General features: G+C 41.2%; 1 protein-coding gene and 1 long non-coding RNA gene across 7 annotated transcripts in view; both read right to left on the bottom strand.

The window, feature by feature from the left end:
* UPF2 (UPF2 regulator of nonsense mediated mRNA decay) overlaps window positions 1-27,870 on the bottom strand; it is a gene marked incomplete at its 3' end in the record, with an annotated part of 70,045 nt that overhangs the window by 17,175 nt on the left and 25,000 nt on the right. For all 6 annotated transcript variants that reach the window (XM_079993295.1, XM_079993296.1, XM_079993297.1 and 3 more), the window contains 11 exons: window positions 26,875-26,978; window positions 26,133-26,218; window positions 21,412-21,520; window positions 8,787-8,900; window positions 8,310-8,426; window positions 6,649-6,834; window positions 5,468-5,671; window positions 4,695-4,970; window positions 2,948-3,131; window positions 1,141-1,280; window positions 176-280 (listed from right to left, as the gene is read on the bottom strand). In XM_079993295.1, the coding sequence (XP_079849421.1) occupies window positions 176-280; window positions 1,141-1,280; window positions 2,948-3,131; window positions 4,695-4,970; window positions 5,468-5,671; window positions 6,649-6,834; window positions 8,310-8,426; window positions 8,787-8,900; window positions 21,412-21,520; window positions 26,133-26,218; window positions 26,875-26,978 (1,625 nt within the window). The remainder of the gene's footprint in view (window positions 1-175; window positions 281-1,140; window positions 1,281-2,947; window positions 3,132-4,694; window positions 4,971-5,467; window positions 5,672-6,648; window positions 6,835-8,309; window positions 8,427-8,786; window positions 8,901-21,411; window positions 21,521-26,132; window positions 26,219-26,874; window positions 26,979-27,870) is intronic.
* Window positions 22,208-25,548, bottom strand: LOC307225473. Its single transcript, XR_013843027.1, has 2 exons — window positions 25,312-25,548; window positions 22,208-22,457 (listed from the first exon to the last, which is right to left on the bottom strand). It is a non-coding gene; the product is annotated as an uncharacterized lncRNA (long non-coding RNA).

Here is a 27,870-nt window from a genome sequence, read left to right as displayed (position 1 = left end):
ATGCTTTGGTGCTTGCTAAAGACTTATTTGTTTTGTTCATCCAGGCATTTGCTGGTCATTAATATCAAGCCTACAATACTTATGTGGCTTGCTGTGGATTGAGACCACTAATTGACCTTCTAATGAATGTTTATAAGAAATGTTTTAAAGAAATAAATAGTACAGCAATACATACAGTATTTTCTTCATCAGTTTCATTTTCCTTATTAGAGTCTGTGAGATAATCAGTATTTTCTTCTTCCTCCTCTTCTCCCTCTTCGTCGTCATTATCAGAGCCCTCCTGAAATGTTTACTGGAGTTTTAATGCATAATCATAAACCATGTTTTAATGAAACTGATTAACATATAAAGGTAAAGGTAAAGGTACCCCTGCCCGTACGGGCCAGTCTTGACAGACTCTGGGGTTGTGCGCCCATCTCACTTAAGAGGCCAGGGGCCAGCGCTGTCCGGAGACACTTCCGGGTCACGTGGCCAGCGTGACATCGCTGCTCTGGCCAGAGCCAGAGCCGCACACGGAAACGCCGTTTACCTTCCCGCTGGTAAGCGGTCCCTATTTATCTACTTGCACCCGGAGGTGCTTTCGAACTGCTAGGTTGGCAGGCGCTGGGACCGAGCAGCGGGAGCGCACCCCGCCGCAGGGATTCGAACCGCCGACCTTTCGATCGGCAAGCCCTAGGCGCTGAGGCTTTAACCCACAGCGCCACCTGCGTCCCGATTAACATATACACACACTTAAATTTACACTGTCTCAGAAATCTCTCCTCCATGGTCATTTCAGTTCTGCTTAGCCTGTTGATGGTGAGTGAAGCTCACTCAGAACCAGCTGCATTGTGCATGGCATGCATATGTTCATTCAAGTTCAGAAACTCGTTTACCCCCCTTCTACCCTACTTAATAAATGACCAGAGCTCCAAGAGATTCCAAGTGGGTCCGGCAAGCAGAACACAACTTTGCAGTTCCCATAATAAAATCATACTTATCGGCGGCAGTAGAAAGACCTTGAGCACAATAACTACCAGGTTACCTCCATCTTTGATATTTGGAGCCTCAACTGGTAATTTACTCATTATGATTGGCAACAGTTACACAGCCCAGCCCCTCAAATTGTAGCTTAGTAAATTAATGGTGGAAAAAGAATACCTCCTCCTCTGGCTCATTTATTTCACTTTCATTTCCAGATTGCTCTTCTATCTCGACTCCACCTTCTTCCTCCTCCTCATCTTCCTCAAGGTTCTCTCCCTCAGTAATTGACTCTTTAGAGTCCTTGTCATTCACAAGGCCTAAGAAAGGAAATAAGAATTATTAATGAGTGGCATTAGAAAGAATTCTGACCGTGTCTGAGATCCAACACACATGTACTTGTAAGGACTACTGAAACCAGTGGCAATTCACTCCCAAGTAACTAAGGTCAGGACTGCAGTTTTACTTAAGAGATACATGCAAAGGGTCAAGCTAAGTTTACGAACAATTCTCAGGATATTTTACTGTCCCATCAACCAACATTACTATTTTCTTTTGATAGATGCTTACCCTAATTTTTTAACAGAGAACCACAATAATAATGGCTTTTGTTACTTGATTTTTACTTGACTTTTATAGTTTTTTCACCAGCACTAAGCATGTGATCAAAATGTGGTATGCATCAAAGGAATTATGCAATTATCTAACAGAAAAAGGGGTTGTGAGAGTTGATATTAAATGCAAGGTTATTTTTTTCCTTTTCTTTATTTTTAACTTTTATTTTGCTTTAAACAGGTACATATAAATATAGACAACCAAAGTTACAAAGGAAAATTCCTTAATAGTAACGGAAAAAAAACTAAAAAAGACTACAAAAAATATCGAAGTACATGATACAGAACATAGGCAACTATGGGAAAGATAAAAGAAAAGAAAAAAGAAAAATAGAAGGGGAAAAAAGAAAAAGGAAGATGAGCCAAAGCAGGAAAGCTCATCTATTGTACACTTCTATCAAGCTCACAACAGATCATTATTCTTATCAATTCTCTGCATTCCAATTTATCTGCATTCCAAAGGAATCCCTCATCTTGGTATCAGGGAGCATTTCTCTATGCGGTATCATTCTAAACATAGCCAGGTCTTTCTTGTTGAGCCCTTGTCCCCTAAATAATTATTTAAACATTCCCATTCTTCTTTCACCAATTTTTTAGGTTTCTCTCTTATTGCATCTGTCAGCTTTGCGAGCTCCAAGTACTCACACAATTTGACTACCCATTCCTCTTTAGTGGGTGTATTTTTATCTTTCCACTGTTTTGCCACTATAACCCTTGCTGCTGACGTTGCATACATAAATAGCCTAGTTTTGTTTTTGGGAGTATTATCTGAAACCATTCCTAGTAAAAATTATTCCGGTTTCTTATTATGTTACATTCTGATTCTACAGAGAACTTAATCCTTCTGGGAAAGATAAAGGAACAAAAGATCTCTGCATATTAGAAGTAGCACAACACACAGGTCAGACCATGCAAATGACGGTACAGTGGTACCTCAAGTTAAGAACTGAATTCATTCTGGAGGTCTGTTCTTAACCTGAAACTGTTCTAAACCTGAGGTACCACTTTAGCTAATGGGGCCTCCCGCTGCCGCCGCACAATTTCTGTTCTCATCCTGAAGCAAAGTTCTTAACCTGTGGTACTATTTCTGGGTTAGAGGAGTCTGTAACCTGAAGCGTCTGTAACCCGAGGTACCACTGTCAATACTAATTTATACCAGGAACAGATTCACAGACCAGCCTGCACCCCCATCCTCACTGTATGTTGCTACAGTTCTCATAACATATTTCAAAATTCTAGAATGAGTCAAGTACATACTCACTTATCCTAAAAATTAATTCAAGTTACAGAAAGTACTGTACTATATAGCCAAAAAATGCAGAAACAGGCAACAATGATTTCAGTTCCTTTCATTCTTGATGTAGCATTCTTACCTAGTTTGATTAAGAATTCCCTTTCCAGTTCTTGTACCTGCCTAACAGATTCTTCCAGGGAATTGCACAGTTTTATCTTTGGTCTCAGTAATTCTAATGTATCACTGATCATATAGTCAATGTCTATAGGGAACGGGTGATCTTTTGTCCAAACATCCAGGCTTTTCTTCCACCAAACATACCTCTGGAAAGACACAGATAATTGCAAAACAGATAGGCAACCACTAGAATTAGTCTCGTGAAATTCGGATCTTAACATACAAAGCTAGAACAAGGAACAAGGCTAGCTTATCCCTAGGAGAAAAACTTAAGGCTTTGGGAGGAATAACCAGCTTAAATATCTTTTTCATTTTAACGTCCCTTCATTATTTTTACACTTCCAGCATTTATTTGACATAGTCTTAAACATCTTTACCAATTTATTTGGCATTAAATGCCACCTGCATATAATTTTAATGTAATTTTCCTTTAAAGTAAAACGGGCTGTATATTTCATATTCACTCTCCACAGTAGTTCCCATGGGGTCATATCATTATGATGACCAAAATCTTTAGCCCAGTGTATCGTTGCTGATTTAACCAATTCATCTTTTGTTTCCCATTTCAATAACATTTTACAGTGTTTTTGAGATCAGTTTTACTTTGCCAACTATTGACTGAATGCACTGTTGATACTACAGTTTCTTCTTCATTTAATTGTTTTATTAACTTCTCTTGTCTCTCTCATTGATTTTGTTTTGTCCCTATAATTCTTCTCCTTTCAACATGGGATTACTCTTCAATCATGCCTTCTTCACCTAATTTGCACTGCTGAACAAATGTGGCATAAATACCACCTAGTGTCGGTCAGATTTAACACAATTTTATTTTCCTCCTGATAGTTTAACTCCTTTCTAACCTTTTCATTCAACTTTTTTATTCTGCAACTCTTACTTCGGCTGGATACCCAACTGTGCTCCTATCTGGACAGGAATAACTTTTCTTGTCTATGCATTATACATCGGGCTGCCTCTGAAGATGGTTCAGAAGCTTCAGCTGGTGCAGAATTCAGTGGCAAGGTTGCTAACGGGAGAAATATGGTTTGAGCATGTAATGCCAATCCTGGCTTGCCTGCACTGGCTGCCTATTAGTTTCTGGGCCCAATTCTAAGTGCTGGTTTTGACCTACAAAGCCTAAAATGGTTCAGGACTGCAAGACTTCAAGGATCACCTCTCCACATGTGGACTGACCCAGACCCTCCACTCATCATTTGAGGCCCTTCTTCAAGTATCTCCCTCAACAAGAAGTCCAGAGAGTGGCAAGGCAAGAACAGGCCTTTTCTGCAGTGGCTCCCGATTGTGGGAGGGAGGCCTGCCCAGCACCATTACTATAAGCCTTTAGGCACCAGGCAAAAACTTTCCTCTGTAGCTAGGCCTTTGGTCTGTAATTATCTGTGACCTTTTAGAAGTGGATGATATGTCTTTAATAGATTTCTTTTTCTTCTTGGCTTTAATGTATCTATGTTGTTGCTGTGGGGGGTCTGTCTGTTTGGTTAGTTGTAAGTCGCTTTAGGTTGCCCTGGGCAAGATAAAGCGCCTAACAAATTTAATAAATAACATTCTTCTGGTGACCATCCAAATACATCTTAATAGTACTCGCATTTCTACATGTTACTTTGTGAGGGGTATGCCTACTTCAAATAAAATAATAAATAAGTAATATGTAAGAGACAAATTTGGTCACAGGGAAAGATGAAGCTTGCTCCTACCTGGAAATAGACCAAGAAGCAGTCAAGTTTCCGTTTGCTGGATCCTCTGTCAAAGTATTGCCCACAAGTGTCAAGGATGGTACACACCAGTCGAATTCGGAAAAGATGTTCTGGAGGATCAAGTGGGCTAGATGTACCATCCGAATTCACACCAAATGATGTAAAGGAGTACAGAGTTCGAAATATTACTGCCGACTCTACCATTCTGTAATTGTACAGTTCACCCAGGAACTTGGCACTGCTGATCCTCCGCTGGTTAAATTTTGGCTGATTAACCTTCAGCAAACAAAATACCACTGACATGTTAACATACACTTCTTAAACACTAGATGAAGTTCAATACCCTGCAGAGGCCTCATAATGTACTATGATTAAGCAAAAGCTGTAAAGATGGAGGCAACAGTGTGCCTGCCTGTACTACTGTTCATGATAAATTAGCATAATCAAGTGAAGTGCAGTGTAAACATGCAGATTAGAGAATTTTGATCCAGGCCTCTCCATCCCTCAGTATCTCACATGCATCTCACTTTATCATTTAACCAATGAAAACTTGTCCTAAGAACTACCAATCCAGTCTAGCCATTTATGTCAAGGACAACGATGCTATAAAACAACTATGTCAACTCCTACCGTGCTTCTTTACTTAGTGCATCCTTCCTCAACCTTGGGCCTCAAATGTTTATAAAAAAGTTAACGTACATAATTTCTAAACTTCTTTTAAAATATTTTGTACTATGTTCTATTTCACATAGAAAAACCTAAAAGTTTTTTACCTCCATTCCTAGCCGAATATCCTCTAGGACACCATCCACAACATGAATTCCAACATCCTCTTGGTAAAGTACCAGTCCTGCTAAAAGGTTGGCTACACAGTGAATACTATTGTATTTCACATTCCAGATGTTGATCATACAACATATAACATAGTCTTTCACTTCAGGGTCATGCCAGGGCAATTTGCGCATCTGTCTCAGGACCTGAACAAGATTTTAAAGAAACTTAACTCAAAAAGAAAAAAAACAAAGTTGGATGCTTTACATACAGATATGTTGACTACTAAGTAAAATTACTCCCCCTCCCCCAAAGAAAAAAGTACTTTGGGGTACCCATAGTTCATTGTGACCTCTTATCTTAACACACACACACACTCAGAGCCGACATATGAACCCATCATATAAAAGTGCTACTGCTGTCTTTAGTCATGCTAGAAAGGATTTCCCATTCATCCCTTGAAGAAAGGACTGAAGCCAAGAAAGGACTCCCAACTCGTTGTAAGCTGCCAAAAGAGTAAAGAGAGGATTCACATAATGAACCCCACCAGAAACAGCCCTGTGGAAGGGATTCTGCTTGCACAACAGGATTTCCCCCTTCTCCCCACCCCTGAAATTTGCTTGGGAAAGAGCAAGAGAAGCCCAGAACAGTACCTGAGGGAAAGCTGTTATGTTTCCACAGGCAGAACATTTGTAAAAGTTATTTTTTAAAAACTATCATGCTGTTAGATGTGCCACAAACTCATTAGTATGCTGCAGAGAAACAGGCGGGCTTGTAGAATGCTACAAACAAGTAGTTTTTGGAGGCTTATTTTCAAAATCTAGGTGCTAAACTTAACAAATGTAAGAATCTTTGCTTTAAGTAAATCTTTACATGATATACTCAACATATTGCTCCTGAGGACTTAAGTACTTTAATGTAATTTAATATTCAAGACAATATTCAGGTGTATTAGTTTAAAGTTAGCTATCTGATCTGCACTTTCCCATTCATTTTAGCGTCCTTCAGCTTATTTCCCTGATAATCTCATTCATTTAAAAAAAATTAAAACAGGAAAATTTGAATTTAAAATCCTATGTACTTTAGATTTCATGCTTTAGAAGTTATTCTAGGATAAAATTCCATTATTCTATTCCTGGATAATGGTTTTTGGGGAAACCCACCAAGATTGAAGAGAACGCACCTTCTCAGTAGTGACTTTGGAGAGATCCTTATAAAGGAGCTTCCGAATATACTCCTGGAGAGGAGGGCGTTTCTTTTTCACTGTTTTCTCAGCGGGAGGAGGATTGCAGTAGTAGTAGGCATTTTCCACCATGGTGACATAGCGTGCATCCAGGTGCATTGCTTGTTTCTTTCGCATCATTTGTTCCTGGAAACAAAGAGAAATAATCACCCTGTGCAGACATACTAAATTTTCATAAGAACCATCTGTTTTGTTCTTCTAGCTAAAGCGAAAGCCAAAACCTATTTTCTACCAAGAAAATCATTCTGTGAAATATTATCTGGCTCACAAGCTAAAATCTACGTAGCTTTCCTACATTGCACCTCTAACAACTATTGCTGAATGTGCAGCCCTATATTTTTAACTATAATTTGATAATGTAGGAAGGTAAGACACATATCCTTGCTCCTTGTGCTTTCTGCCCACCAAGGCTGCTGATAGCTAAGCATATAATTCTCCGCTGAAGTTCTTGCGCCAGTTCAGATGGCTACCAAAGGGGGAGCCAATTCTCACTGTCAGTAAGCAACTGCCACAAATCTCAACCCACAAACCCAGGGGTTGGCAAGGCTTACCGGGCATGGGCTGGATCACTCCCGCGGAGATCCTCTGTGGGCCAGACTGGCGCAGCATGACACCGGAAATCACTTCTGCGCATGCCCAGATGCCAAAAAAAAATCACACCTGCGCACAAGCGATTTCCGGCGCCGCGGACATGTGAAGACGCAATTTCCAGTGTCTGGGCATGCGCAGAAGCAATTTCTGGAGCCATGGAAGAGAGTCCCCGTTTATCACAGTGAGCGGGGACTCGCTTGAGCGGGCAATTCGGTTCAGGGGCGGCTCGGGGGCTGCTTCCGGCCCATGGGCCTTAGGTTGCCGACCCCTCCGTGGGCTGCTTCCAGCCCATGGGCCTTAGGTTGCCGACCCCTACACAAACCCTTATCCTGTAATATATGTGGATGTTCCAGGCAGAGACTCGTAGGAGGAGAAAGCTGATTTGTGTGACTTTGCCCCCAAGGACAGACTGCATAAAATAAAATGTGTTACACTGGGTAGGGAAGCGTCTCTTCTGCCACAGGAACTGGCCCACCACCTGCTAAGCATTAGAATCATCTTAGAACATTTTATTGTACTATGGCTTTGAAAGAGTTGTCAAAGAACAACTTGAGGAAAGGCTGAAGTGTTTGGGGACTTTTTAGTTTAGAGAAAAGATGAGTAAGAGGTGACATGATGGAAGTTTATAAATTTTTGCATGGCACGGAGAGAAAACATTGTTCTCCCTCTCACAAATTCAATGAAGCTGAATTCAATGAAGCTGACGATTCAGAACAGCTAAAAGAAAGTGCTTGTTCACACAGCACAGGGCTATAGAACTTGCTCCCACAGGAGGCAGTGATGGCCACAAACTTGGCTACTAGCTATGATGGCTATGCTCAGAAGCAGCAATACTTCTGGACACCAGCTGCTGGAAACTGCAGGAGGGAGAGTGCTCTCGTGCTCAGGGACTGCATGTGCTTAGCCCACTTAGTAAGAACAGGAGACTGGACTAGATGGGCCATTGGCCTCACCCAGCAGGCTGTTATGTTTATGTTTTAAAAACAGCTCTCTAAAAAAATTATTCTTACCAAAAGGACACTAGTTCTCAAATGAGATTCTGGAGATCTGAAGAGGAATCGACCACAAGTCTCCAACAATGTACATGCCATTTCAATATGGTGATGAGAGAAGTCAGACAAGAGCATCTGTGGAAATAAATTACTGTTAGAATGCCTTTCATACTAATTTATCAGAGTATTCAGAGTGGGCTCAAAATCAACCTTGTTTGGGGCTAAAGTAAAATGTGAAATTCTTAAAGTGGCAGCACAGCTTCATCACATCTTATCTATAGTGATGGAATTCCAATTCTTTAAAATATACATTAAATGATAATATACATTGAATGGTAATACAACCACACCCACTGTCAATCACACCCAATTATTCCCTCTGCCATTAAAAAAGTATATTGAGACACAAGCTTTGTATAGAGAACCTCTGAGTATGCCAGGAAAATAAAAGAAAAAGGGGATGTGAACTGATCCTCAAAGTACATGAGCACCAACCTTTAAGCAATGCAGAGTGTCACTTTTGGAGAACATTTTAAACTTAGTAAGTTCACCAATGAATCGCACAGTTTTATTCTTTGTTTCAATGTTGATCTGGTCCTTCTTTCTCACCTAAACATAGGAATACAGGAAGATTTACTTTTAGTATGCAACGAATTAATATGTTGTTGCCCACAACAGATATGCAGCTGTCTATTTGATTGTTCATGTGCGTGCACGCACACTCGCCAGAGTGCAACAAGGGGCTGGGGGGAGTGCAGTACAAGGAGAAGCAGAAGAATGGTTTGAGAATAGCCTTAATTGTTCAATTGAAATCTGGCTTTATTACTTCAGTTAAGGCAGTTTTAAAAAATAAAATTAAAACACTGTTTTTTGGTATAAAAATTGACACTGGATGTATTTAGGATGCAAATAATAAAATCAGTATAATATTTTCAGGGATATGGCTAAAATATTCAGTTCTTTTTCTGGAGGATTTCAATGAGTTAACTGAATTAGAATCAAAGAAAGAGTCCTATAAATAATGTTTGGACGTTTCTAAAAACATGGGTTCAAAATTCACAATGATGGCAAACAAATGATATGTGGATATATTTGCATCAGGAACTATGGAATTATACTCCTCCATTCTTCCCAACGCCTTCGTGGATCACTGCCTTTCCATGGCGAAGGGGCTTGAATAACTCAGAGAAGCTATTAACTATGCCGAGCACGGCACCAAAGATGAACAGGTCATAGTGGAGAGTTTTGACCAAGCGTGATCCACCTGGAGGAGGAACCGGCAAGCCACTCCAGTATCCCTGCCAAGAAAACTCCATGGACAAAAACAACAGGCATATAAAAGTTATGACGCTGGAAGATGAGCCCCTCAGGTCAGAAGGTGTCCAACATGCTACTGGGGAAGAGCGGAGGACAAGTACAAGTAGATCCAGAGCTAATGAAGCGGCTGGGCGAAAGCCGAAAGGATGCTCAGTTGCTTCATTAGCTCTGGATCTACTTGTACTTGTCCTCCGCTCTTCCCCAGTATGCATGGAAGCGAAAGGAAAGTCCAATGCTGTAAAGAAAAATATTGCATAGGAACCTGGAATGTAAGAACCATGAACCTGGGTAAGTTGGATGTGGTCAAAAATGAGATGGTAAGAATAAATATTGACATCCTGGGCATCAGTGAACTAAAATGGACGGGAATGGGCGAATTCAGTTCGGATGACTATCATATCTACTACTGTGGGCAAGAAACCCGTAAAAGAAATGGAGTGGCCCTCATAGTCAACAAAAGAGTGGTGAAAGCTGTACTGGGATGCAATCTCAAAAATGATAGAATGATCTTGTTACGAATCCAAGGCAGACCTTTTAACATCACAGTAATTCAAGTTTATGCACCAACTACTGGTGCTGAAGAAACTGAAATTGACCAATTCTACAAGACCTTATAGAAGTGACACCAAAGAAGGATGTTCTTCTCATTATAGGGGATTGGAATGCTAAAGTAGGGAATCAAGAGATAAAAGGAACAACTGGCAAGTTTGGCCTTGGAGTTCTGTCAAGAGAACAAGCTGGTCATCACAAACACGCTTTTCCAACAACACAAGAGACGACTCTACACATGGACATCACCAGATGGGCAACATCGAAATCAGATTGATTACATTCTCTGCAGCCAAAGATGGAGAAGCTCTATACAGTCAGCAAAAATAAGACCTGGAGCTGACTGTGGCTCAGATCATCAGCTTCTTATAGCAAAAATCAAGCTTAAACTGAAGAAAGTAGGAAAAACCACTGGGCTGGTAAGATACCATCTAAACCAAATCCCTTATGAATACACAGTAGAAGTGAGGAACAGGTTTAAGGATTTAGATTTGCTGGACAGAGTGCCTGAAGAACTATGGGTGGAGGCTCACAACATTATACAGGAGGCAGCAACTAAAACCATCCCAATGAAAAAGAAATGCAAGAAAGCAAAGTGGCTGTCCAACGAGGCCTTACAAATAGCGGGGGAGAGAAGGCAAGCAAAGATACAGGAAATTGAATGCAGATTTCCAAAGAATAGCAAGGAGAGACAAGAAGGCCTTTTTAAACGAGCAATGCAAAGAAATAGAGGAAAACAACAGAATGGGAAGAACCAGAGATCTGTTCAAGAAAATCGGAAATATGAAAGGAACATTTAGTACAAAGATTACCATAATAAAGGACAAAAGTGGTAAGGACCTAACAGAAGCAGAAGACATCAAGAAGAGGTGGCAAGAATACACAGAGGAATTATACCAGAAAGATATGGATGTCTCGTACACCCCAGGTAGTGTGGTTGCTGACCTTGAGCCAGACATCCTGGAGAGTGAAGTCAAATGGGCCTTAGAAAGCACTGCAAATAACAAGGCCAGTGGAAGTGATGGTATTCCAGCTGAACTATTTAAAATTTTAAAAGATGATGCTGTTACGGTGCTACACTCAATATGCCAGCAAGTTTGGAAAACTCAGCAGTGGCCAGAGGATTGGAGAAGATCAGTCTACATCCCAATCCCAAAGAGGGCAGTGCCAAAGAATGCTCCAACTACCACACAATTGCACTCATTTCACACGCTAGCAAAGTTATGCTTAAAATTATACAAGGAAGGCTCAAGCAGTATGTGGACCGAGAACTCCCAGAAGTGCAAGCTGGATTTAGAAGAGGCAGAGGAACCAGAGACCAAATTGCAAACATGCGCTGGATTATGGAGAAAGCTAAAGAATTCCAGAAAGACATCTACTTCTGCTTCATTGACTATGCAAAAGCCTTTGACTGTGTCGACCACAGCAAACTAGAATCATAGAATCATAGAGTTGGAAGAGACCGCAAGGGCCATCGAGTCCAACCCCCTGCCAAGCAGGAAACACCATCAGAGCACTCCTGACATATGGTTGTCAAGCCTCTGCTTAAAGACCTCCAAAGAAGGAGACTCCACCACACTCCTTGGCAGCAAATTCCACTGTCAAACAGCTCTTACTGTCAGGAAGTTCTTCCTAATGTTTAGGTGGAATCTTCTTTCTTGCAGTTTGGAACCATTGCTCCGTGTCCGCTTCTCTGGAGCAGCAGAAAACAACCTTTCTCCCTCCTCTAGGTGACATCCTTTTATATATTTGTTTTTTTCAAATAATAATATTTATTGACATGATTTTTAAATCCACAATTTATAAGGGGAGCTCGCTTTAAGCAGCAAACATGTTATTGCCCTAGCGCAATGCATTGTGGGCCATAGCATCCCTAAAGCCTTCCTCATTTGTTGCTATGGAGACGGCCTCCCTGCCCTGCTTTTGTCACGTGACAAAACATTGAGCACGTGATGCATCTTTCCCCGCCCCTCCTATTCCATTTTTTTTAATAAATTTTTTTATTAATTTTCCAATTTTTAACAAACATAACAAAAACAACATGGAAACAAACACAAAAAATCATAATTTCTTAACCTTATTTCCATAAGCCTCTTTTCTCGGACTTCCCCATACCTTCCCCTTTTTGCATCCTTTTTTTTTTAACGATTATTCAACAACCCTTTTAGCCAATTAAATATAAATTCATTCTCCTTTTCAATTTCACCCTAAATCAAACAAAATTTACCGCTGTAATTCTACATCTTCCTCTCCCTTAGCATTTTAGCACTCCTCAATTTTATAATAACTCTTAAGATATATTTTAAACTTCTTCCAATCTTCTTCCACAGTCTCTTTCTCTTGGTCGCGGATTCTGCCGGTCATTTCTGCCAGTCCCATAAAGTCGATCACTTTCGCCGGCCATTCCTCCAGCGTGGGTAGCTCTTGTGTCTTCCAATACTTTGCTAGAAGAATCCTTGCTGCCGTAGTAGCGTACAAAAAGAAATTTTTATCCTTCCTCGGCACCAGCTGGCCGACCATACCCAAGAGAAATGCCTCTGGTTTCTTATGAAAGGTGCATTTAAGTACTTTCTTAATCTCATTATAAATCATTTCCCAGAAGGCCTTAATCTTTAGGCAGGTCCACCAAAGGTGGAAGAAGGTACCTTCAGTCTCTTTACATTTCCAACATTTGTTATTGGGCAAATGATAAATCTTCGCAAGCTTGACTGGAGTCATGTACCACCTGTAAATCATTTTCATAATGTTTTCTCGTAAGGCATTACATGCCGTGAATTTAACACCTGTGGTCCATAACTGCTCCCAGTCAGCAAACATAATGTCATGACCTATGTCCTGTGCCCATCTAATCATAGCTGGCTTCACTGTCTCATCTATTGTATTCCACTTCAACAGCAAGTTATACATTCTTGATAAATTCTTAGTATTGGGTTCTAATAATTCCATCCTTTTATATATTTGAACACGGCTATCATATCACCCCTTAACCTCCTCTTCTCCAGGCTAAACATGCCCAGCTCCCTTAGCCGTTCCTCATAAGGCATCGTTCCGGGCCTTTGACCATTTTGGTTGCCCTCCTCTGGACACGTTCCAGTTTGTCAGTGTCCTTCTTGAACTGTGGTGCCCAGAACTGGACACAGTACTCCAGGTGAGGTCTGACCAGAGCAGAATACAGTGGCACTATTACTTCCCTTGATCTAGATGCTATACTCCTATTGATGCAGCCCAGAATTGCATTGGCTTTTTTAGCTGCCATGTCACACTGTTGGCTCATGTCAAGTTTGTGGTCAACCAAGACTCCTAGATCCTTTTCACATGTACTGCTCTCAAGCCAGGTGTCACCCATCTTGTATTTGTGCCTCTCATTTTTTTTTGCCCAAGTGCAATACTTTACATTTCTCCCTGTAAAAATTCCTCTTGTTTGTTTTGGCCCAGTTCTCTAATCTGTCAAGGTCGTTTTGAAGTGTGATCCTGTCCTCTGGGGTGTTAGCCACCCTTCCCAGTTTGGTGTCATCTGCAAATTTGATCAGGATGCCCTTGAGTCCATCATCCAAGTCGTTGATAAAGATGTTGAATAAGACCGGGCCCAAGACAGAACCCGGTGGCACCCCACTAGTCACTCTTCTCCAGGATGAAGAGGAACCATTGATGAGCACCCTTTGGGTTCGGTCAGTCAGCCAGTTACAAATCCACTGAGTGGTAGCATAGTCAAGACCGCATTTTACCAGCTTCTTTACAAGAATATCATGGGGCACCTTGTCAAATGCCTTGCTGAAATCAAGGTAGGCTACATCCACTGCGTTCCCTTCATCTACCAGGCTTGTAATTCTGTCAAAAAATGAGATCAGGTTACTCTGACATCACTTATTTTTCAGAAATCCATGCTGACTATTGGTGATCACAGCATTCCTTTCTAGGTGCTCACAGACTGTTTGCTTAATGATCTGCTCCAGAATCTTCCCTGGTATTGATGTCAGACTGACTGGGCGGTAATTATTTGGGTCCTCTCTTTTCCCCTTTTTGAAAATAGGGACAACATTTGCCCTCCTCCAGTCTGCCGGGACTTCGCCTATTCTCCAGGAATTCTCAAAGATGACTGCTAGTGGTTCTGAGATCACATCTGCCAGTTCTTTTAATATTCTTGGATGCAGTTCATCTGGCCCTGGAGACTTGAATAGCCAAGTATTCTTGTACCATCTCCTTAGTTATTCTGGGCTGTGTTTCCTCTGCTGAATCATTTGCTCCAAATTCTTCAGGTCGGGCATTGTTTTCTTTATCGGAGAAGACTGAGGCAAAGAAGGCATTGAGGAGTTCAGCCCTTTCTGTGTCCCCTGTTTGCATTTCACCATCTTCTCCTCTGAGTGACCCCACTGTTTCTTTGTTCCTTTTGCTGTGAACATACCCATCAAAGCCTTTTCTGTTGCTTTTAACCTCTCTAGCAAGCCTGAGTTCATTCTGTGCTTTAACTTTTCTGACTTTGTGTCTACACGTGCAGGCTATTTGTTTGAATTCCTCTTTGGTGGTTTCCCCCCTTTTCCATTTTTTGTACACATCCTTTTTAAATCTTAACTCAGTTAAAAGTTCTTTAGATAGCCACCCTGACTTCTTTAGGCACCTTCCATGTTTCCGTCTCATTGGTATTGCCTGAAGTTGTGCTTTTACTATCTCCCTCTTAACAAACTCCCAGCCATCACGAACTCCCTTTCCTTTTAGTATTACTGTCCATGGGATCTCACCCAGCACTTCCCTAAGTTTTATGAAGTTTTATGAAGTCAAGAAGTTGAGTCCTAGTATGCTTGGCTGCTCCTTTCCGCTGTATAGTAAACTTCAGAAGAGCATGATCACTCGCGCCTAATGATCCTTCCACTTCTACCCCACTAACCAGGTCATCAACATTGGTTAGGACCAGATCTAAAATGGCTGTTCCTCTTGTTGCTTCTCCCACTTTCTGGACAATGAAGTTGTCTGCAAGGCCAGTGAGGAATCTGTTTGACCTTATGCTCTTGGCTGAGTTTGACATCCAGCAAATATCCGGGTAATTGAAGTCCCCCATTACTACTATCTCCCTTCCTTTTGCATGCTTGGCCATCTGTTCCAGGAAGGCATCATCTATGTCCTCCGTTTGGCTTGGAGATCTATAGTAAACTCCCACAATGAGGTCCCTGTTATTCTTCACTCCTTTAATTTTGACCCAAATGCTCTCACTTTGGCTTTGAGGTTCTAAATCTTGGATCACTTCACAGGTATACACATGTTTTTGTGGACATGGGGACATTGGGAAGGGACAGAAACCGGGGCTGGGGGGGGGGAAGGAAAAGAATTTTTTAAAAAAATGTTTATGACTTTTGTGTTTGATTATTATGATCTATTTTTAAGATAAAAGGGAAATTCATGGAAGGAACTCGAGTCGACCTTAGAAAAGGTTTTAATATTTATAAGAAAATTGGATAAGTAAAATCTGGCCAAGTAAAAGGTTTTTAAAAAATATATATATACAATAATAATATGTAAAGGATGAGAGATATGAATTTGCTGAGTTAATTTAATTGAATTAGGATGTATGAAGGGGGGGTGGGGGGAGGTCAAGAACTGGGGTTAGGAAAGTAAGGTTATGAAACTTCATATGTGTTGTCTTTGTCTATATGTGTGTATGTTTGTCTTTACAAAATGTGAAAATTTAATAAAAATTCTTATAAAAAAAAAAACAGAAGTCCATCTTCAAGAAACTGCAGTCCGTGATCTAAGAATCCAAACCGTTCCTGTTTACACCATTTGCGAAGCCAGCTGTTCACTTCCACTATTTTTCCCTCTCTCCCTGGGCCACGTCTTTCAACTGGGAGGACAGATGAGATGACAATTTGTGCATTTAATTGCTTCAATTTCCTGCCCAGAGCCTCGTAGTCTCTTTTGATCTTCTGGAGGCTCTTGCTTGCAGTGTCATTGGTTCCCACATGAACCAAGAGGAAGGGGTATTTGTCAGTGGGTTTTATGATTCCTTGCAGTCATTCAGTTACATCTTGGATCTTAGCCCCGGGGAGACAGCACACTTCCCGAGACATCTTGTCAGGCCCACAGATCACTGCTTCTGTTCCCCTCAGTAGAGAATCCCCTATCACCACTACACGCCTCCTCTTAGGTTTGGTCGGGGTTCTTCCGTGAGCTGTCCGTTCCAAGGTCGCCTGCACATTCCCTGAGGACTGACTTTGCTGCTCTTCTTCATATACCTGATCAACTGTAATGAGGGAGAGATCATCAAATGGAGTCTGCTCTTCGTCTTCCATGCTAGGGGAGAAGACCTCAAAGCGATTGTGTATTTCTAAACAATCAGAGCGAACCCTGGGCCTCCTACTTCTTTGAGTCACGTTTCTCCATATATCTGGCTCCTGTGTTGGTGAACTAGCCTCCTTCTCAGGGGAGTCCCCTGTCTCCTCCTTGGTGGAGACGGTGTGCTCTGTTGCTTCCAAGAAGAGCTCCAGCTCTCTAATTCTTTGGAGCCTAGCTACACGTTCCTCCAGTTGCTGGACTTTGTCTTTTAAGAGGGCAATCAACATGCAATTGCTGCAGGTAAAGCTGCCTGCAACCTTTGGCAAGATGGCAAACATTGTGCAGGAACCGCAGGCGACTGCAGCTGTTCCCTCACTCTCCATCTTGAGAACGTGTCATTGGGGCTGGCTACAGCAGTCCTCCATCATAAGAAGCGTGCAGACAGGACAAAACTGCCCCCCCAAAAAACCTAGGTCTCCCCCAACAAACATTTGAGACTAGCTCCCCTAAATCTAAAAGATGGATCAGAAACACACACAAGAAAACCCTTTTTGCTCCTTCTTCAGCTGCTGCCCCGCAAGCTGCAAGATGATCAAGGAAGATTTGTTGCAATTGAAATTCAATCACAAGGAGAGAAATTTTTGATACTAGGTATTTATGCACCAAATGAAGGGAAATCAGAATTTTTCAAGAGGCTACACGAGATTCTGATGGACTATTTGGACTATAATATGATTTTGATGGGAGACATGAATGGAGTAGTGTCTACTAATATGGACAAGGCACAGAGACAGGTAGTTACAAAAGACGGTAAACTACCAAAGACATTTTTTGACATGACTGACAATATGGACTTAGTTGACATTTGGAGAACTAAGAACCCCATGGGAAGAGAAGGAACTTTCTTCTCTGAGGCCAAAATGACATGGACAAGAATTGACCAAATCTGGGTAACTAGGGGGCTGGCCCCGAAGATTAGAAAAGTAGGAATTTGTCCTAAAACCTGCTCCGACCACAATGCGGTGAAGATGGAAATGAAACTAACACCAATTGGTTCCTTTAGATGGAGGATGAATGACACTTTGTTTAAAAGGCCCAAAAAAACTTTAGAGACTATTCTGAGATAAATTTGAATAATACTGTTGAAAAAAGAGTAATTTTGGACGCAAGTAAAGCAATTATGAGAGGGTTTTTGATACAACAGAATGCAATTAAGAAGAGAACTCAAAATGAAAAAAAGGATAAAATTTTAGAGAAAATAAAGGAAGGAGAAAAGAGACTGAGAGCAAAACCAAAATCACAGGAGATCCTGAAAGAGATAAAGTTATATCAAGTACAATATACGAAGTTGATGAATCAGGAAATAGAATGGAAGATCAAACAGATGAGACAAAAGACATTTGAATCGGCAAATAAATGTGGGAAACTGCTGGCTTGGCAAATGAAAAAAAGACAAAAGCTTAATACTATTACCAATTTGGAAGTGGAGGGAAAGAATATATAGAACCCAGTGGAGATTAGGAAGTGCTTTCAGAGGTATTTTAAATATCTATATACACAGGAGACCCAGAAAGAAATGGACATTGACCGATTTTTGAAAACAAATGGATTATAAAGAATCTCTCAAGAAAATAAGCTAATGTTGAATTATAAAATAACAGACCAGGAGGTAGAAGGAGCCATTCAGAACATGCAATTGGGCAAATCCCCAGGGCCGGATGGTTTGACCTCAAGATACTATAGATCTTTGAAAGAATGGCTAGTACAGCCCTTAAAGGATGTTTGCAATGAAATACTGGAAGGGAAAAAGGCACCAGAGTCGTGGAAGGAAGCATATATTACACTTATACCAAAAACAGAGTCTGAGAAGACACAGCTTAAGAACTACCGCCCTATATCATTGCTCAATGTGGATTACAAAATTTTTGCTGATATTATGGCTAAAAGGCTAAAAAAGGTACTGGTAGAAGAAATCCATAAAGATCAAGCAGGCTTTCTCCCGGGGAGACACTTGTCAGATAATACAAGGAATATAATTAACATTTTAGAAAAATTACAAGTGAAGATCAACACCAAAGCAGTTTTGAAATACCTAGGGGTTAATATGACTGCTAAGCATGTGAACTTATTTAAAGATAATTATGAAAAATGTTGGACGGAAGTGAAAAGAGATTTAGAAATATGGACAAATTTGAAGTTATCATTGCTAGGCCGAATTGCTGCGATAAAAATGAATGTATTGCCAAGGATGTTGTTTTTGTTTAAAACATCGCAAATTTTGGACAAAATGGAATGTTTCAAGAAGTGGCAGAAAGATATTTCTAGATTTGTCTCACAGGGCAAGAAGCCCCGAATTAAATTTAAAATACTAACTGATGCTAAAGAAAGAGGTGGATTTGCCCTGCCAGACCTTAAGCTTTACTATGAGTCAGCCGCATTTTGTTGGCTGAAGGAATGGCTACTTCTTGAAAACACTGATGTATTGGATTTGGAAGGGTTTAATAATGTATTTGGTTGGCATGCATATTTGTGGTATGAAAAGGCCAAAGCACACAAAGCGTTTAAAAACCATATTGTCAGAAAAGCACTGTTTAATGTCTGGATAAGATATAAGGATTTGCTTGAAAACAAAACTCTAAGGTGGTTGTCACCAATGGAAGCAAAGGCTCTGAAAAAGCTCAATATGGAGCTTTTTTTGTTTTTTCTAATTTTCTTTTTGTAATCTTTAAAATTTGAATAAATATTATTTTTTTAAAAAATGAAACACAATGGCCAGAATCCAAAGAAGTATACATCGAGTTTCACATGTCCCAGGAGTACTGGGCTTGTGCTTCATTAGCAGTAGCTCTCTATGCTAAGTAGAAATCAAGTGGACTTTCAAAAGCAGATTGAGATATGGCACAGGAGTTTGCTGTTTAAAGAAGTAATAAGCACCACCAGGAGATGGTCCTGGTACTCCGAGTCCCAGCCAATAGTCACATTAGTACTAAAAGTTAATGCGACAAATATCTTTATAAGATTGGCCTGAAGATTTAATCAGTAGAGTTATCATCATATTGGTACTCATATTGGTAATAACATCCTCAAGACTTTTAATTTCTTAAGTTAGTTCTTAACTTATAGTGAAGTGGCCAGGTGAATCACTAAAAATTAAAGATGACTCTCTCTGGCCAAATTATATTTTTATTACATACCTATTTATTTGGGGTGGGGGAATTTTTGAAGAATGACTGCTTTATGATATACAAAAATGCACAATTACAAAACCACGCAAGAGCAGAGGCATTTATTGATTTGATTTAGCATTCTGTATTCATCAACACTTTTATGTTATTAAATTGTTCAAATATATCATCCTTGGAGTTTTCTAAGAATTCATTGTTCAACAAAATCTCTCTTTTTTTAGTACCAGTTTGAGGTGTCATACTTTTGGGGTATCACATGAGAGGATACGTGAGAATATTTCAGATTAGAAATGCAACTGCTGCATATCTCCTTTGTTGACGTGGTCCAATGAAGCTCTTCGCTGGAAGCGGAGGACTGCAGTTACATGAACTGCTGTAAAGGCAACTGGTTTTTCTATTTTAAACTTCCAGATTCAAACTAGCAGATAGGCTGCATTTTCTGCATACAGTGCACGCATCATAGAACTCTGTAGCATTTTCACTGAGCTCCTGAGAACCTCTGGAGGTTTCCAGACCACAGGTAAAAAACACTGCCTCATGGAAATCTCACATATATCTATATCTAATATATACACATATATCACTGTATCATAAATATATATCACAGTGATTTACAACAAATAAAAGAAACCAAATAATAAAATAGCAATAAGTTAAAAACAAATTAAAAGCAAAAATAAATTAAAAGCAGCTCAAATCAACATCTCAGTCAGTAAAGCATGAGACTCTTAAACACAGGGTTGTGGGTTCCAGCCCCACATTGGACAAAGGATTCCTGCATTTGCAGGGGGTTGGACTAGATGGCTCTCACAGTCCATTCCAACTCTACAATTTTATCAACAGACTATTGTGGGGGATGCTTCAGCCTGGCAGAAAAGTTTTCAGCAAGAGTTTAATAGCTGGCACAAAAGGCGCTTGCTGAGTTTCTATAGGCTGAGTATTCCAAAGACTGGCCCGATGACACTAAAGACTCAATTTCTTGTTGTTGTCAAACAAGCCTCACCAACTTGGGGAATGACCAAAGAAGCTGCTGCAGATTATCTCAGTGATCAAGCTGCTATACAGGCGGTGATCATTTTGCATGTGTCCAATTGACACACGACCACCACCATGTGTGTCACTTTCAGCCCCGGAAGGGGGCAGAACAGGCATGCGATGACCTGGAACGCAACCCCCGCTCAAAGGGAGAGTTGCTTGTATATGGGTTCAAGTGGTCCCTGGGGTATCCTAGATCAAAGTTGTTCAGGGATTTGTAAATCAATGTAGGAACTTTGAATTGGGCTTGGTAGCAGACTGGCAGCCAGTGCAGCTGTTTTAAGAACTGTGTTGCATGTTCTCAAAGCTCCCATTAGAAATCTGGCTGAAGCATTCTATACCAGCTGGAGCTTCTAAACCAGACCCAAAGGCAGCCGCTCCACATAAAGAGCATTACAGTAACCTAGCCTTAAGGTTACCAATGCATGGGCTACAGTGCTGAGGCCGTAGCTGGTGAACTAGATGAAGGTAACAAAAGACATCCGATCTTAGGATATTCTGAAGATTAACATCTATAACAAAACCCATTCTCTTGTTAGGTACAACTATTATATGTCTGTTCACAAATATACATATTGCTGGTCAGACATCAGTTTATTGAGTAATACCTTGAAAACTTACTCTCACAAACTGAGTCTTACTCGATAAAAACAGCATCATCATATTCCATTATGACACTGTCAGCATTATTACTTTTAACTTTTCACACTGTTGTATTTTAAAACATTTCCTAAATGAATCTGTGAGATGCAAAACAAATAGAAACTTACATGGAATCTGAAGTCACCTTTTAGCATGGAACAGAGATCCTCTGCTACATCAGACATACAAGGATGTAATGTGCCAACCAGCCGTGCATAAAATGGTAGCAAATCCAGCCTGCAAACAAAAGGTTACACATGCAATATAGTATTGTTTTATATAGAAAAATATTAAAGTTCTAACTGTTCTGTTTTGTAAGTGTACAGTGGTGCCCCGCAAGACGAATGCCTCGCAAGACGAAAAACTCGCTAGACGAAAGAGTTTTCCGTTTTTCGAGGTGCTTCGTAAGACGAATTTCCCTATGGGCTTGATTCGCAAGACGAAAATGTCTAGCAACTTTGTTTCCTTTGTCTTAAAACCGTTAAAACCAAGGGTGCATTGCTTGAAGAGGTGCAGTTGCGACTTGACTTCGAGGAGCAACTGATAGCACGCGGTTTGGTGGCCTTTTTTCAGGTTTTTGAGGACTTTGCTGATTTTTGAAGCTTTTCCAAAACTTTTAAAACTTTTTTTGGGGTTTTCGGATTTTGGGTTGGGGTGTTTGGAATTCAAGGACTTGGTGTTGGGGGGGGGGGTTGCAAGAATCTGGGAGCTTGTGTGGTTTTTTTCTGCATTTTTCTGATTTTTTGTGACCATTGGGCCAGTCTGCTGTTTTTTTAAAAAAAATTCTGGGTTTGAATTTCTGTGTGGTGGGTGGCTGGGGGAACAGTTGGGGAGGGGTTTGGAAGAATCTGGGAGCTTGTGGGGTTTTTTTTAATTTTTCTGATTTTCTGTGACCATTGGGCTATGTTGTTGTTTTAAAAAAAATTCTGGGTTTGAATTTCTGTGTGGTGGGTGGCTGGGGGAACAGTTGGGGAGGGGTTTGCAAGAATCTGGGAGCTTGTGGGGGTTTTTTTTTTTTGAATTTTTCTGATTTTCTGTGACCATTGGGCCATGTTGTTTTTTTTTTAAAAAATAGTCTGGGTTTGAATTTCTGTGTGGTGGGTGCCTGGGGGAACAGTTGGGGAGGGGGTTGCAAGAATCTGGGAGCTTGTGGGGGTTTTATTTTTGAATTTTTCTGATTTTCTGTGACCATTGGGCCATGTTGGTTTTTTTTAAAAAAAAAATTATGGGTTTGAATTTCTGTGTGGTGGGTGGCTGGGGGAACAGTTAGGGAGGGGTTTGCAAGAATCTGGGAGCTTGTGGTTTTTTTTTTTTAATTTTTCTGATTTTCTGTGACCATCGAGCCATGTTGTTTTTTTAAAAAAAAATTATGAGTTTGAATTTCTGTGTGGTGGGTGCCTGGGGGAACAGTTGGGGAGGGGTTTGCAAGAATCCGGGAGCTTGTGGGGTTTTTTTTTTTTAATTTTTCTGATTTTCTGTGACCATTGGGCTATGTTGTTGTTTTTTTAAAAAAAAATTCTGGGTTTGAATTTCTGTGTGGTGGGTGGCTGGGGGAACAGTTGGGGAGGGGTTTGCAAGAATCTGGGAGCTTGTGGGGTTTTTTTTTTGAATTTTTCTGATTTTCTGTGACCATTGGGCCATGTTGTTTAAAAAAAAAAATTCTGGGTTTGAATTTCTGTGTGGTGGGTGGCTGGGGGAACAGTTGGAGAGGGGTTTGCAAGAATCTGGGAACTTGTGGGGGGTTTTTTTTGAATTTTTCTGATTTTCTGTGACCATTGGGCCATGTTGTGTTTTTTTTAAAAAAAAATTCTGGGTTTGAATTTCTGTGTGGTGGGTGCCTGCGGGAACAGTTGGGGAGGGGTTTGCAACAGTTGGGGAGGGGCTGGGGGAACAGTTGGGGAGGGGTTTGCAACAGTTGGGGAGGGGTTTGCCATTTCTGTGTGGTGGGTGGGTGGCTGGGGGAACAGTTAAGGTTTTTGAAGACTTTGGTGATTTCTGAAGCTTTTCCAAAACTTCTTTTGCAGGCATTTGAGGATTTTGAAGACTTTGCTGATTTTTGAAGCTTTTCCAAAACTTCTTTTGCATCCATTTGGTAAGTTAAACTTTTAAAACTTTTTTTTTGGGGGGGGGGGTTGGATTTTGGGTTGGGGTTGGTTGGGACTTGGTTCTGGGTTTGAATTTCTGTGTGGTGGGTGGCTGGGTGCTTTTGAATTTTTTGGATGTGAAGCACTGATATTTTTTGGGGGGGGGGTTGCGAAGGTAGGAGCTGTGCTGCCATGGGACCCAAGAAGACTGCTGCTGCAGAGGCCGGCGAGAGGAAGGAGGAGAAGGTGATGCTGGAAATGAAGGAGGAGATCATCCGGAAGCACGACGGTGGAATGCGTGTGACAGACCTCGCCAGGGAGTACGGGAGGAATCCATCGACCATTGGGACCATCCTGAAGATGAGGGAGAAGATCCTGGCAACTGATGCAGCCAAGGGAGTCACCAGGATCGTGAAGAACCGCCCAGCTGTTCTGGGGGAGGTGGAGAAGTTGCTGCTCATCTGGTTAGAAGCAGCGTGCAGGGGACACAGTGACTGAGGCCGTCATTTGTGAGAAGGCCAAGGCCTTGCATGCAGACCTCGTCTGGGAACAGCCAGGAACCTCAGGCGAGCCAGAAGTCTTCAAGGCAAGCAGAGGTTGGTTTGACTGGTTCAAGACAAGATCTGGAACCCACAGCGTGGTCAGGCATGGAGAGGCTGCCAGTTCTGATGTTCCTGCGGCTGAAGAGTTTGCAGCGGAGTTCCTGGAGGTTGTGAAGACGGAGGGCTACGTTCCACAGCAGGTCTTCAACTGCTATGAGACCGGGCTGTTTTGGAAGAGGATGCCCAAAAGGACTTTCATCACACAGGAGGAGGCCAAGTTGCCTGGCCACAAGCCCATGAAGGACCGTCTGACCCTGCTCTTCTGTGCCAACGCAAGCGGCGACCTGAAGATCAAGCCCCTGCTGGTGTACCACTCGGAGAACCCACAGGCCTTCAAGAGACACAAGATCGACAAGGAGCAGCTGAGTGTCATGTGGCGATCCAACAGTAAGGCTTGGGTCACACGTGTGCTGTTTGTGGACTGGGTCAATCTTGCTTTCGGCCCTGCTGTCAAACAGTACCTGCTGGACAATGACCTGCCGCTGAAGGCTTTGTTTCTGATGGACAATGCCCCTGCTCATCCTAAAGGCCTTGAGGTGGACTTGTTGGAGGAGTTCAGCTTCATCAACATCATGTTCCTGCCGCCTAACACCACGCCACAGCTCCAGCCGATGGATCAGCAGGTCATCGCCAATTTCAAAAAACTCTACACCAAGGAGCTTTTCAGGCGATGCTTCGAGGTGACTGATTGCACCACCATCACCCTGCGGGAATTCTGGAAGGACCACTTCGACATCGTCACCTGCTTGAAGATGATCACCACGGCCTGGAACGGGATCAGCCAGAGAAATTTGAATTGCGCTTGGCGCAGCCTGTGGCCGGACTGTGTGGCACCAAGTGACTCTGATGCACCAGAGTCAACAGTGGTGCAGGACATTGTTGCCTTGGGGAAGACCATGGGCCTAGAGGTCACAGAGGAGGACGTCTGTGAGCTGGTGGAGGAGCACGACCACGAGCTGACCACCCAGGAGCTGGTCGAACAGCAGGCAGAGGCTGCGCAGGAGCAGGCCTTGCTGGAAGAGGAGGAAGCAACTGAGGAACGGCTGTCCTCCAAAGAACTGAGGGACATTTGCCTGAAGTGGAAAGATGTGCAGGCTTTTGCACAGCGGCACCACCCTGACAAGGACCTGGCACATGACGTTGTGAACACTTTTGATACGAGGGTCATGTCACCTTTCAGGGAGGTGCTGAAAAGGCGGATGAAGCAGCAGACCATGGACAGGTTCTTCAGCAAGAAGCAAAGAGTGGAAGAGGAACCTTCTTCGAGTGGTCCCCCAGAGTCTTAGAAAACGTACTGTACACTTTGTTGATTTTTAAATGTTTTTCTGTCATGTTTAGAAACTTAATTTATTGTTCCTTCAATTTTTGAAATGCTCTTTACAGTATGTGTGACTTTAAAGAGAAGTTAATAAACTCTTTTTGTACCAACTTTGGCTTTGTTTGGACTTTTTTTGACCATAGGAACGCATAATTGATTTTCAATGCATTCCTATGGGATTTCGTGCTTCTCAAGACGAAAAATTCGCTAGACGGAAAAACTCGCAGAACGAATTAATTTCGTCTTGCGAGGCACCACTGTACTTCTGATATATTTATACATGTACATTCAGCTACCTTCTTGGAAGGAATATCTTTTTTTTTTTTACCTACAGATGTTGATCATATTTCTTTGACTATACAGAACTACATGCATGAGGGTGGAAAAGAAATGAATAGAATCACATCTGCTCACCTGTTCTGAAAATATTCAAATGCCACTATTGAAATGCCATTTCTAGAGTCCACTGCCTATTTAACTTCATAGAGTCCACAAACACTGCCTATTTAACTTCATAAAATCCACATTTGTCTAAATACTAGGGTGGGGTATGAAACTCTCATAAGGGAGGGATGAAATGTGACAATATTTAATCCAGTTACCTGTTGGAAGATGATGTTTGAAAGCCTTTTATTCTTGCTAGGGTTAATTAATGACTAAACAGTGGCATCTGTTTGTATTAGATATGACATATTTTTTGGAACTAATTAGGCATCTACGTGTGTTTGTTTACCATGCTCCTGCTGCTTTGGGAGGTCATTTTAGCTTAAACCATTGTTTGCTGTCCCTGTTACTTAAGGTATCCCTGCCATGACCATTAATATGACATTTACATCCACACTTACCTTTGACGAGGAACTATGAAGAGAGCACGAACCAACTTCCGCCTATTTGCTTTTGTATTCATGTTCATGCAAAAATCCATTGCTGCCTGCAAGAAGAAAAGCACTTAAATCTGACAATACACAGATTGTTTTAAAGGTAAAAAGAAAGAGTTTCACATACTCTTCTACACATGGGAAACAATAGTTTCTTTCATCCTTAAGAAGGCCAATTGGCAGTCCCTGGGCAAGATCACATCTGTTATGTCATTTCATTTGACTTCTGGTGGTCCAACCATTTTTTAATTAAGTCAATCACAGTTCACTTGGAAGGATAGAATATTGCTTTTGAATAGTCTATATACACATTTATTTGCCAATAAAGCCACAGCCACGTCAGAATGTGTCTACTCTGTAGATTAGAACTGTAACTGCTGGCAAATATCCAGGTCAATTTATGAGCACATGAGCTAATTGGTACACAATTCACTGGTTTAAGTCCAAGAAAGAAATGCTGACAAACTGAAGTATATGGCTAACAGTGTTCACCAATCTCTCTCAAATTTTAGGACATTTTTTACAAAATTTATTTGGGATTGTTACTGCCAACATTCACCAAATTTCTGCTATACTGTATATTTGCATCTTACCATATTAACAGTGGGTGTTAGAGTGGCATATAACAGTAAAACTATCTAACAGATTATATTAACATCCAATAACCAACTTATGGATATAAAGGAGAAACACTACAAGTTTACTGTACCTTGTCTATTAGGTCTCTATTTACACAGTTTGGGAGCTGCTGAAGAAAGGCATCTACTATAAGCTTCAAATGTGACCCAGTACTGGCTTCTTCATCTTCTTGTTCTAGCCATTTAAAAAAAAAATAAAAAATAAACAAACGAGAGAAACCAAAAGCTCTCACACACATTAACTGTTCAAGGATGCTTGCAAGTCCTATATAATCACTCACCTTAGGGAAGTGAATCACACTTTTTCAATGAGGAAATAAACGTAAGAAAAATGGCCAATCCCTATAGGCCATTCCCTAGTAACATCTTTGATGGGAAAGATAAAATAGAAATGGGGCAAAGTAGATTTGAAATGCACATAGAGGAGACAGCAAAGTTCAGTGCTACTTTCATTAGCAACAACAAAGAAGGACACATACAAGAGGCACAAGTAGGCAAGAAGAACTAACCTATGAAGACCAAAGAGATCTATATTTGTCCTCTCCTAGTAGAACTGAGAATGACAACAGAGACTTTTTGGGAACCAAAGTCCCATTTGCATCTAGGTTTGTGGATTCCTCAGAGTTCCAGTCCTGGGAAGCTTTGATATCACCACCCGTTTCTGGTTTCAGGTTTGAAATTGAAAGTGGTCTTTTAAACACCAAGGGAAAGATTCTTCCATGAACCCAATTACCAACCCTCTACAGCAGGGGTTGCCCGCCTAGGCTTTCTATGTGGCTCCCAGTCTCTTGTTTCATTATACTTTCCAATAGCAAAGCATTAGATTACAGAGAATTCAGAAATCAGTCTCCTTTCCTAGAGCAACGATTTGTACTCTCAGTAGATTTAAGCCACAGTCAATTCTCTCACCTCCAGACAGCGCATATATTTTTTAAAGAAACTTGGTTCCCATTACCTAAATACTATCTAATACAGACAGATCTTACATGCTCATCCACAACACTTCTCCTACTGTTATGAAAACTAATGCCGCCTAGTCAGACTATATACACTATGGATTGGACTGC

The sequence above is a fragment of the Podarcis cretensis genome, assembly GCF_951804945.1.
Source record: "Podarcis cretensis genome assembly, chromosome: 10".
Taxonomy (NCBI): Eukaryota; Metazoa; Chordata; class Lepidosauria; order Squamata; family Lacertidae; genus Podarcis; species Podarcis cretensis.
This window is presented reverse-complemented; position numbering and strand designations above follow the sequence as displayed.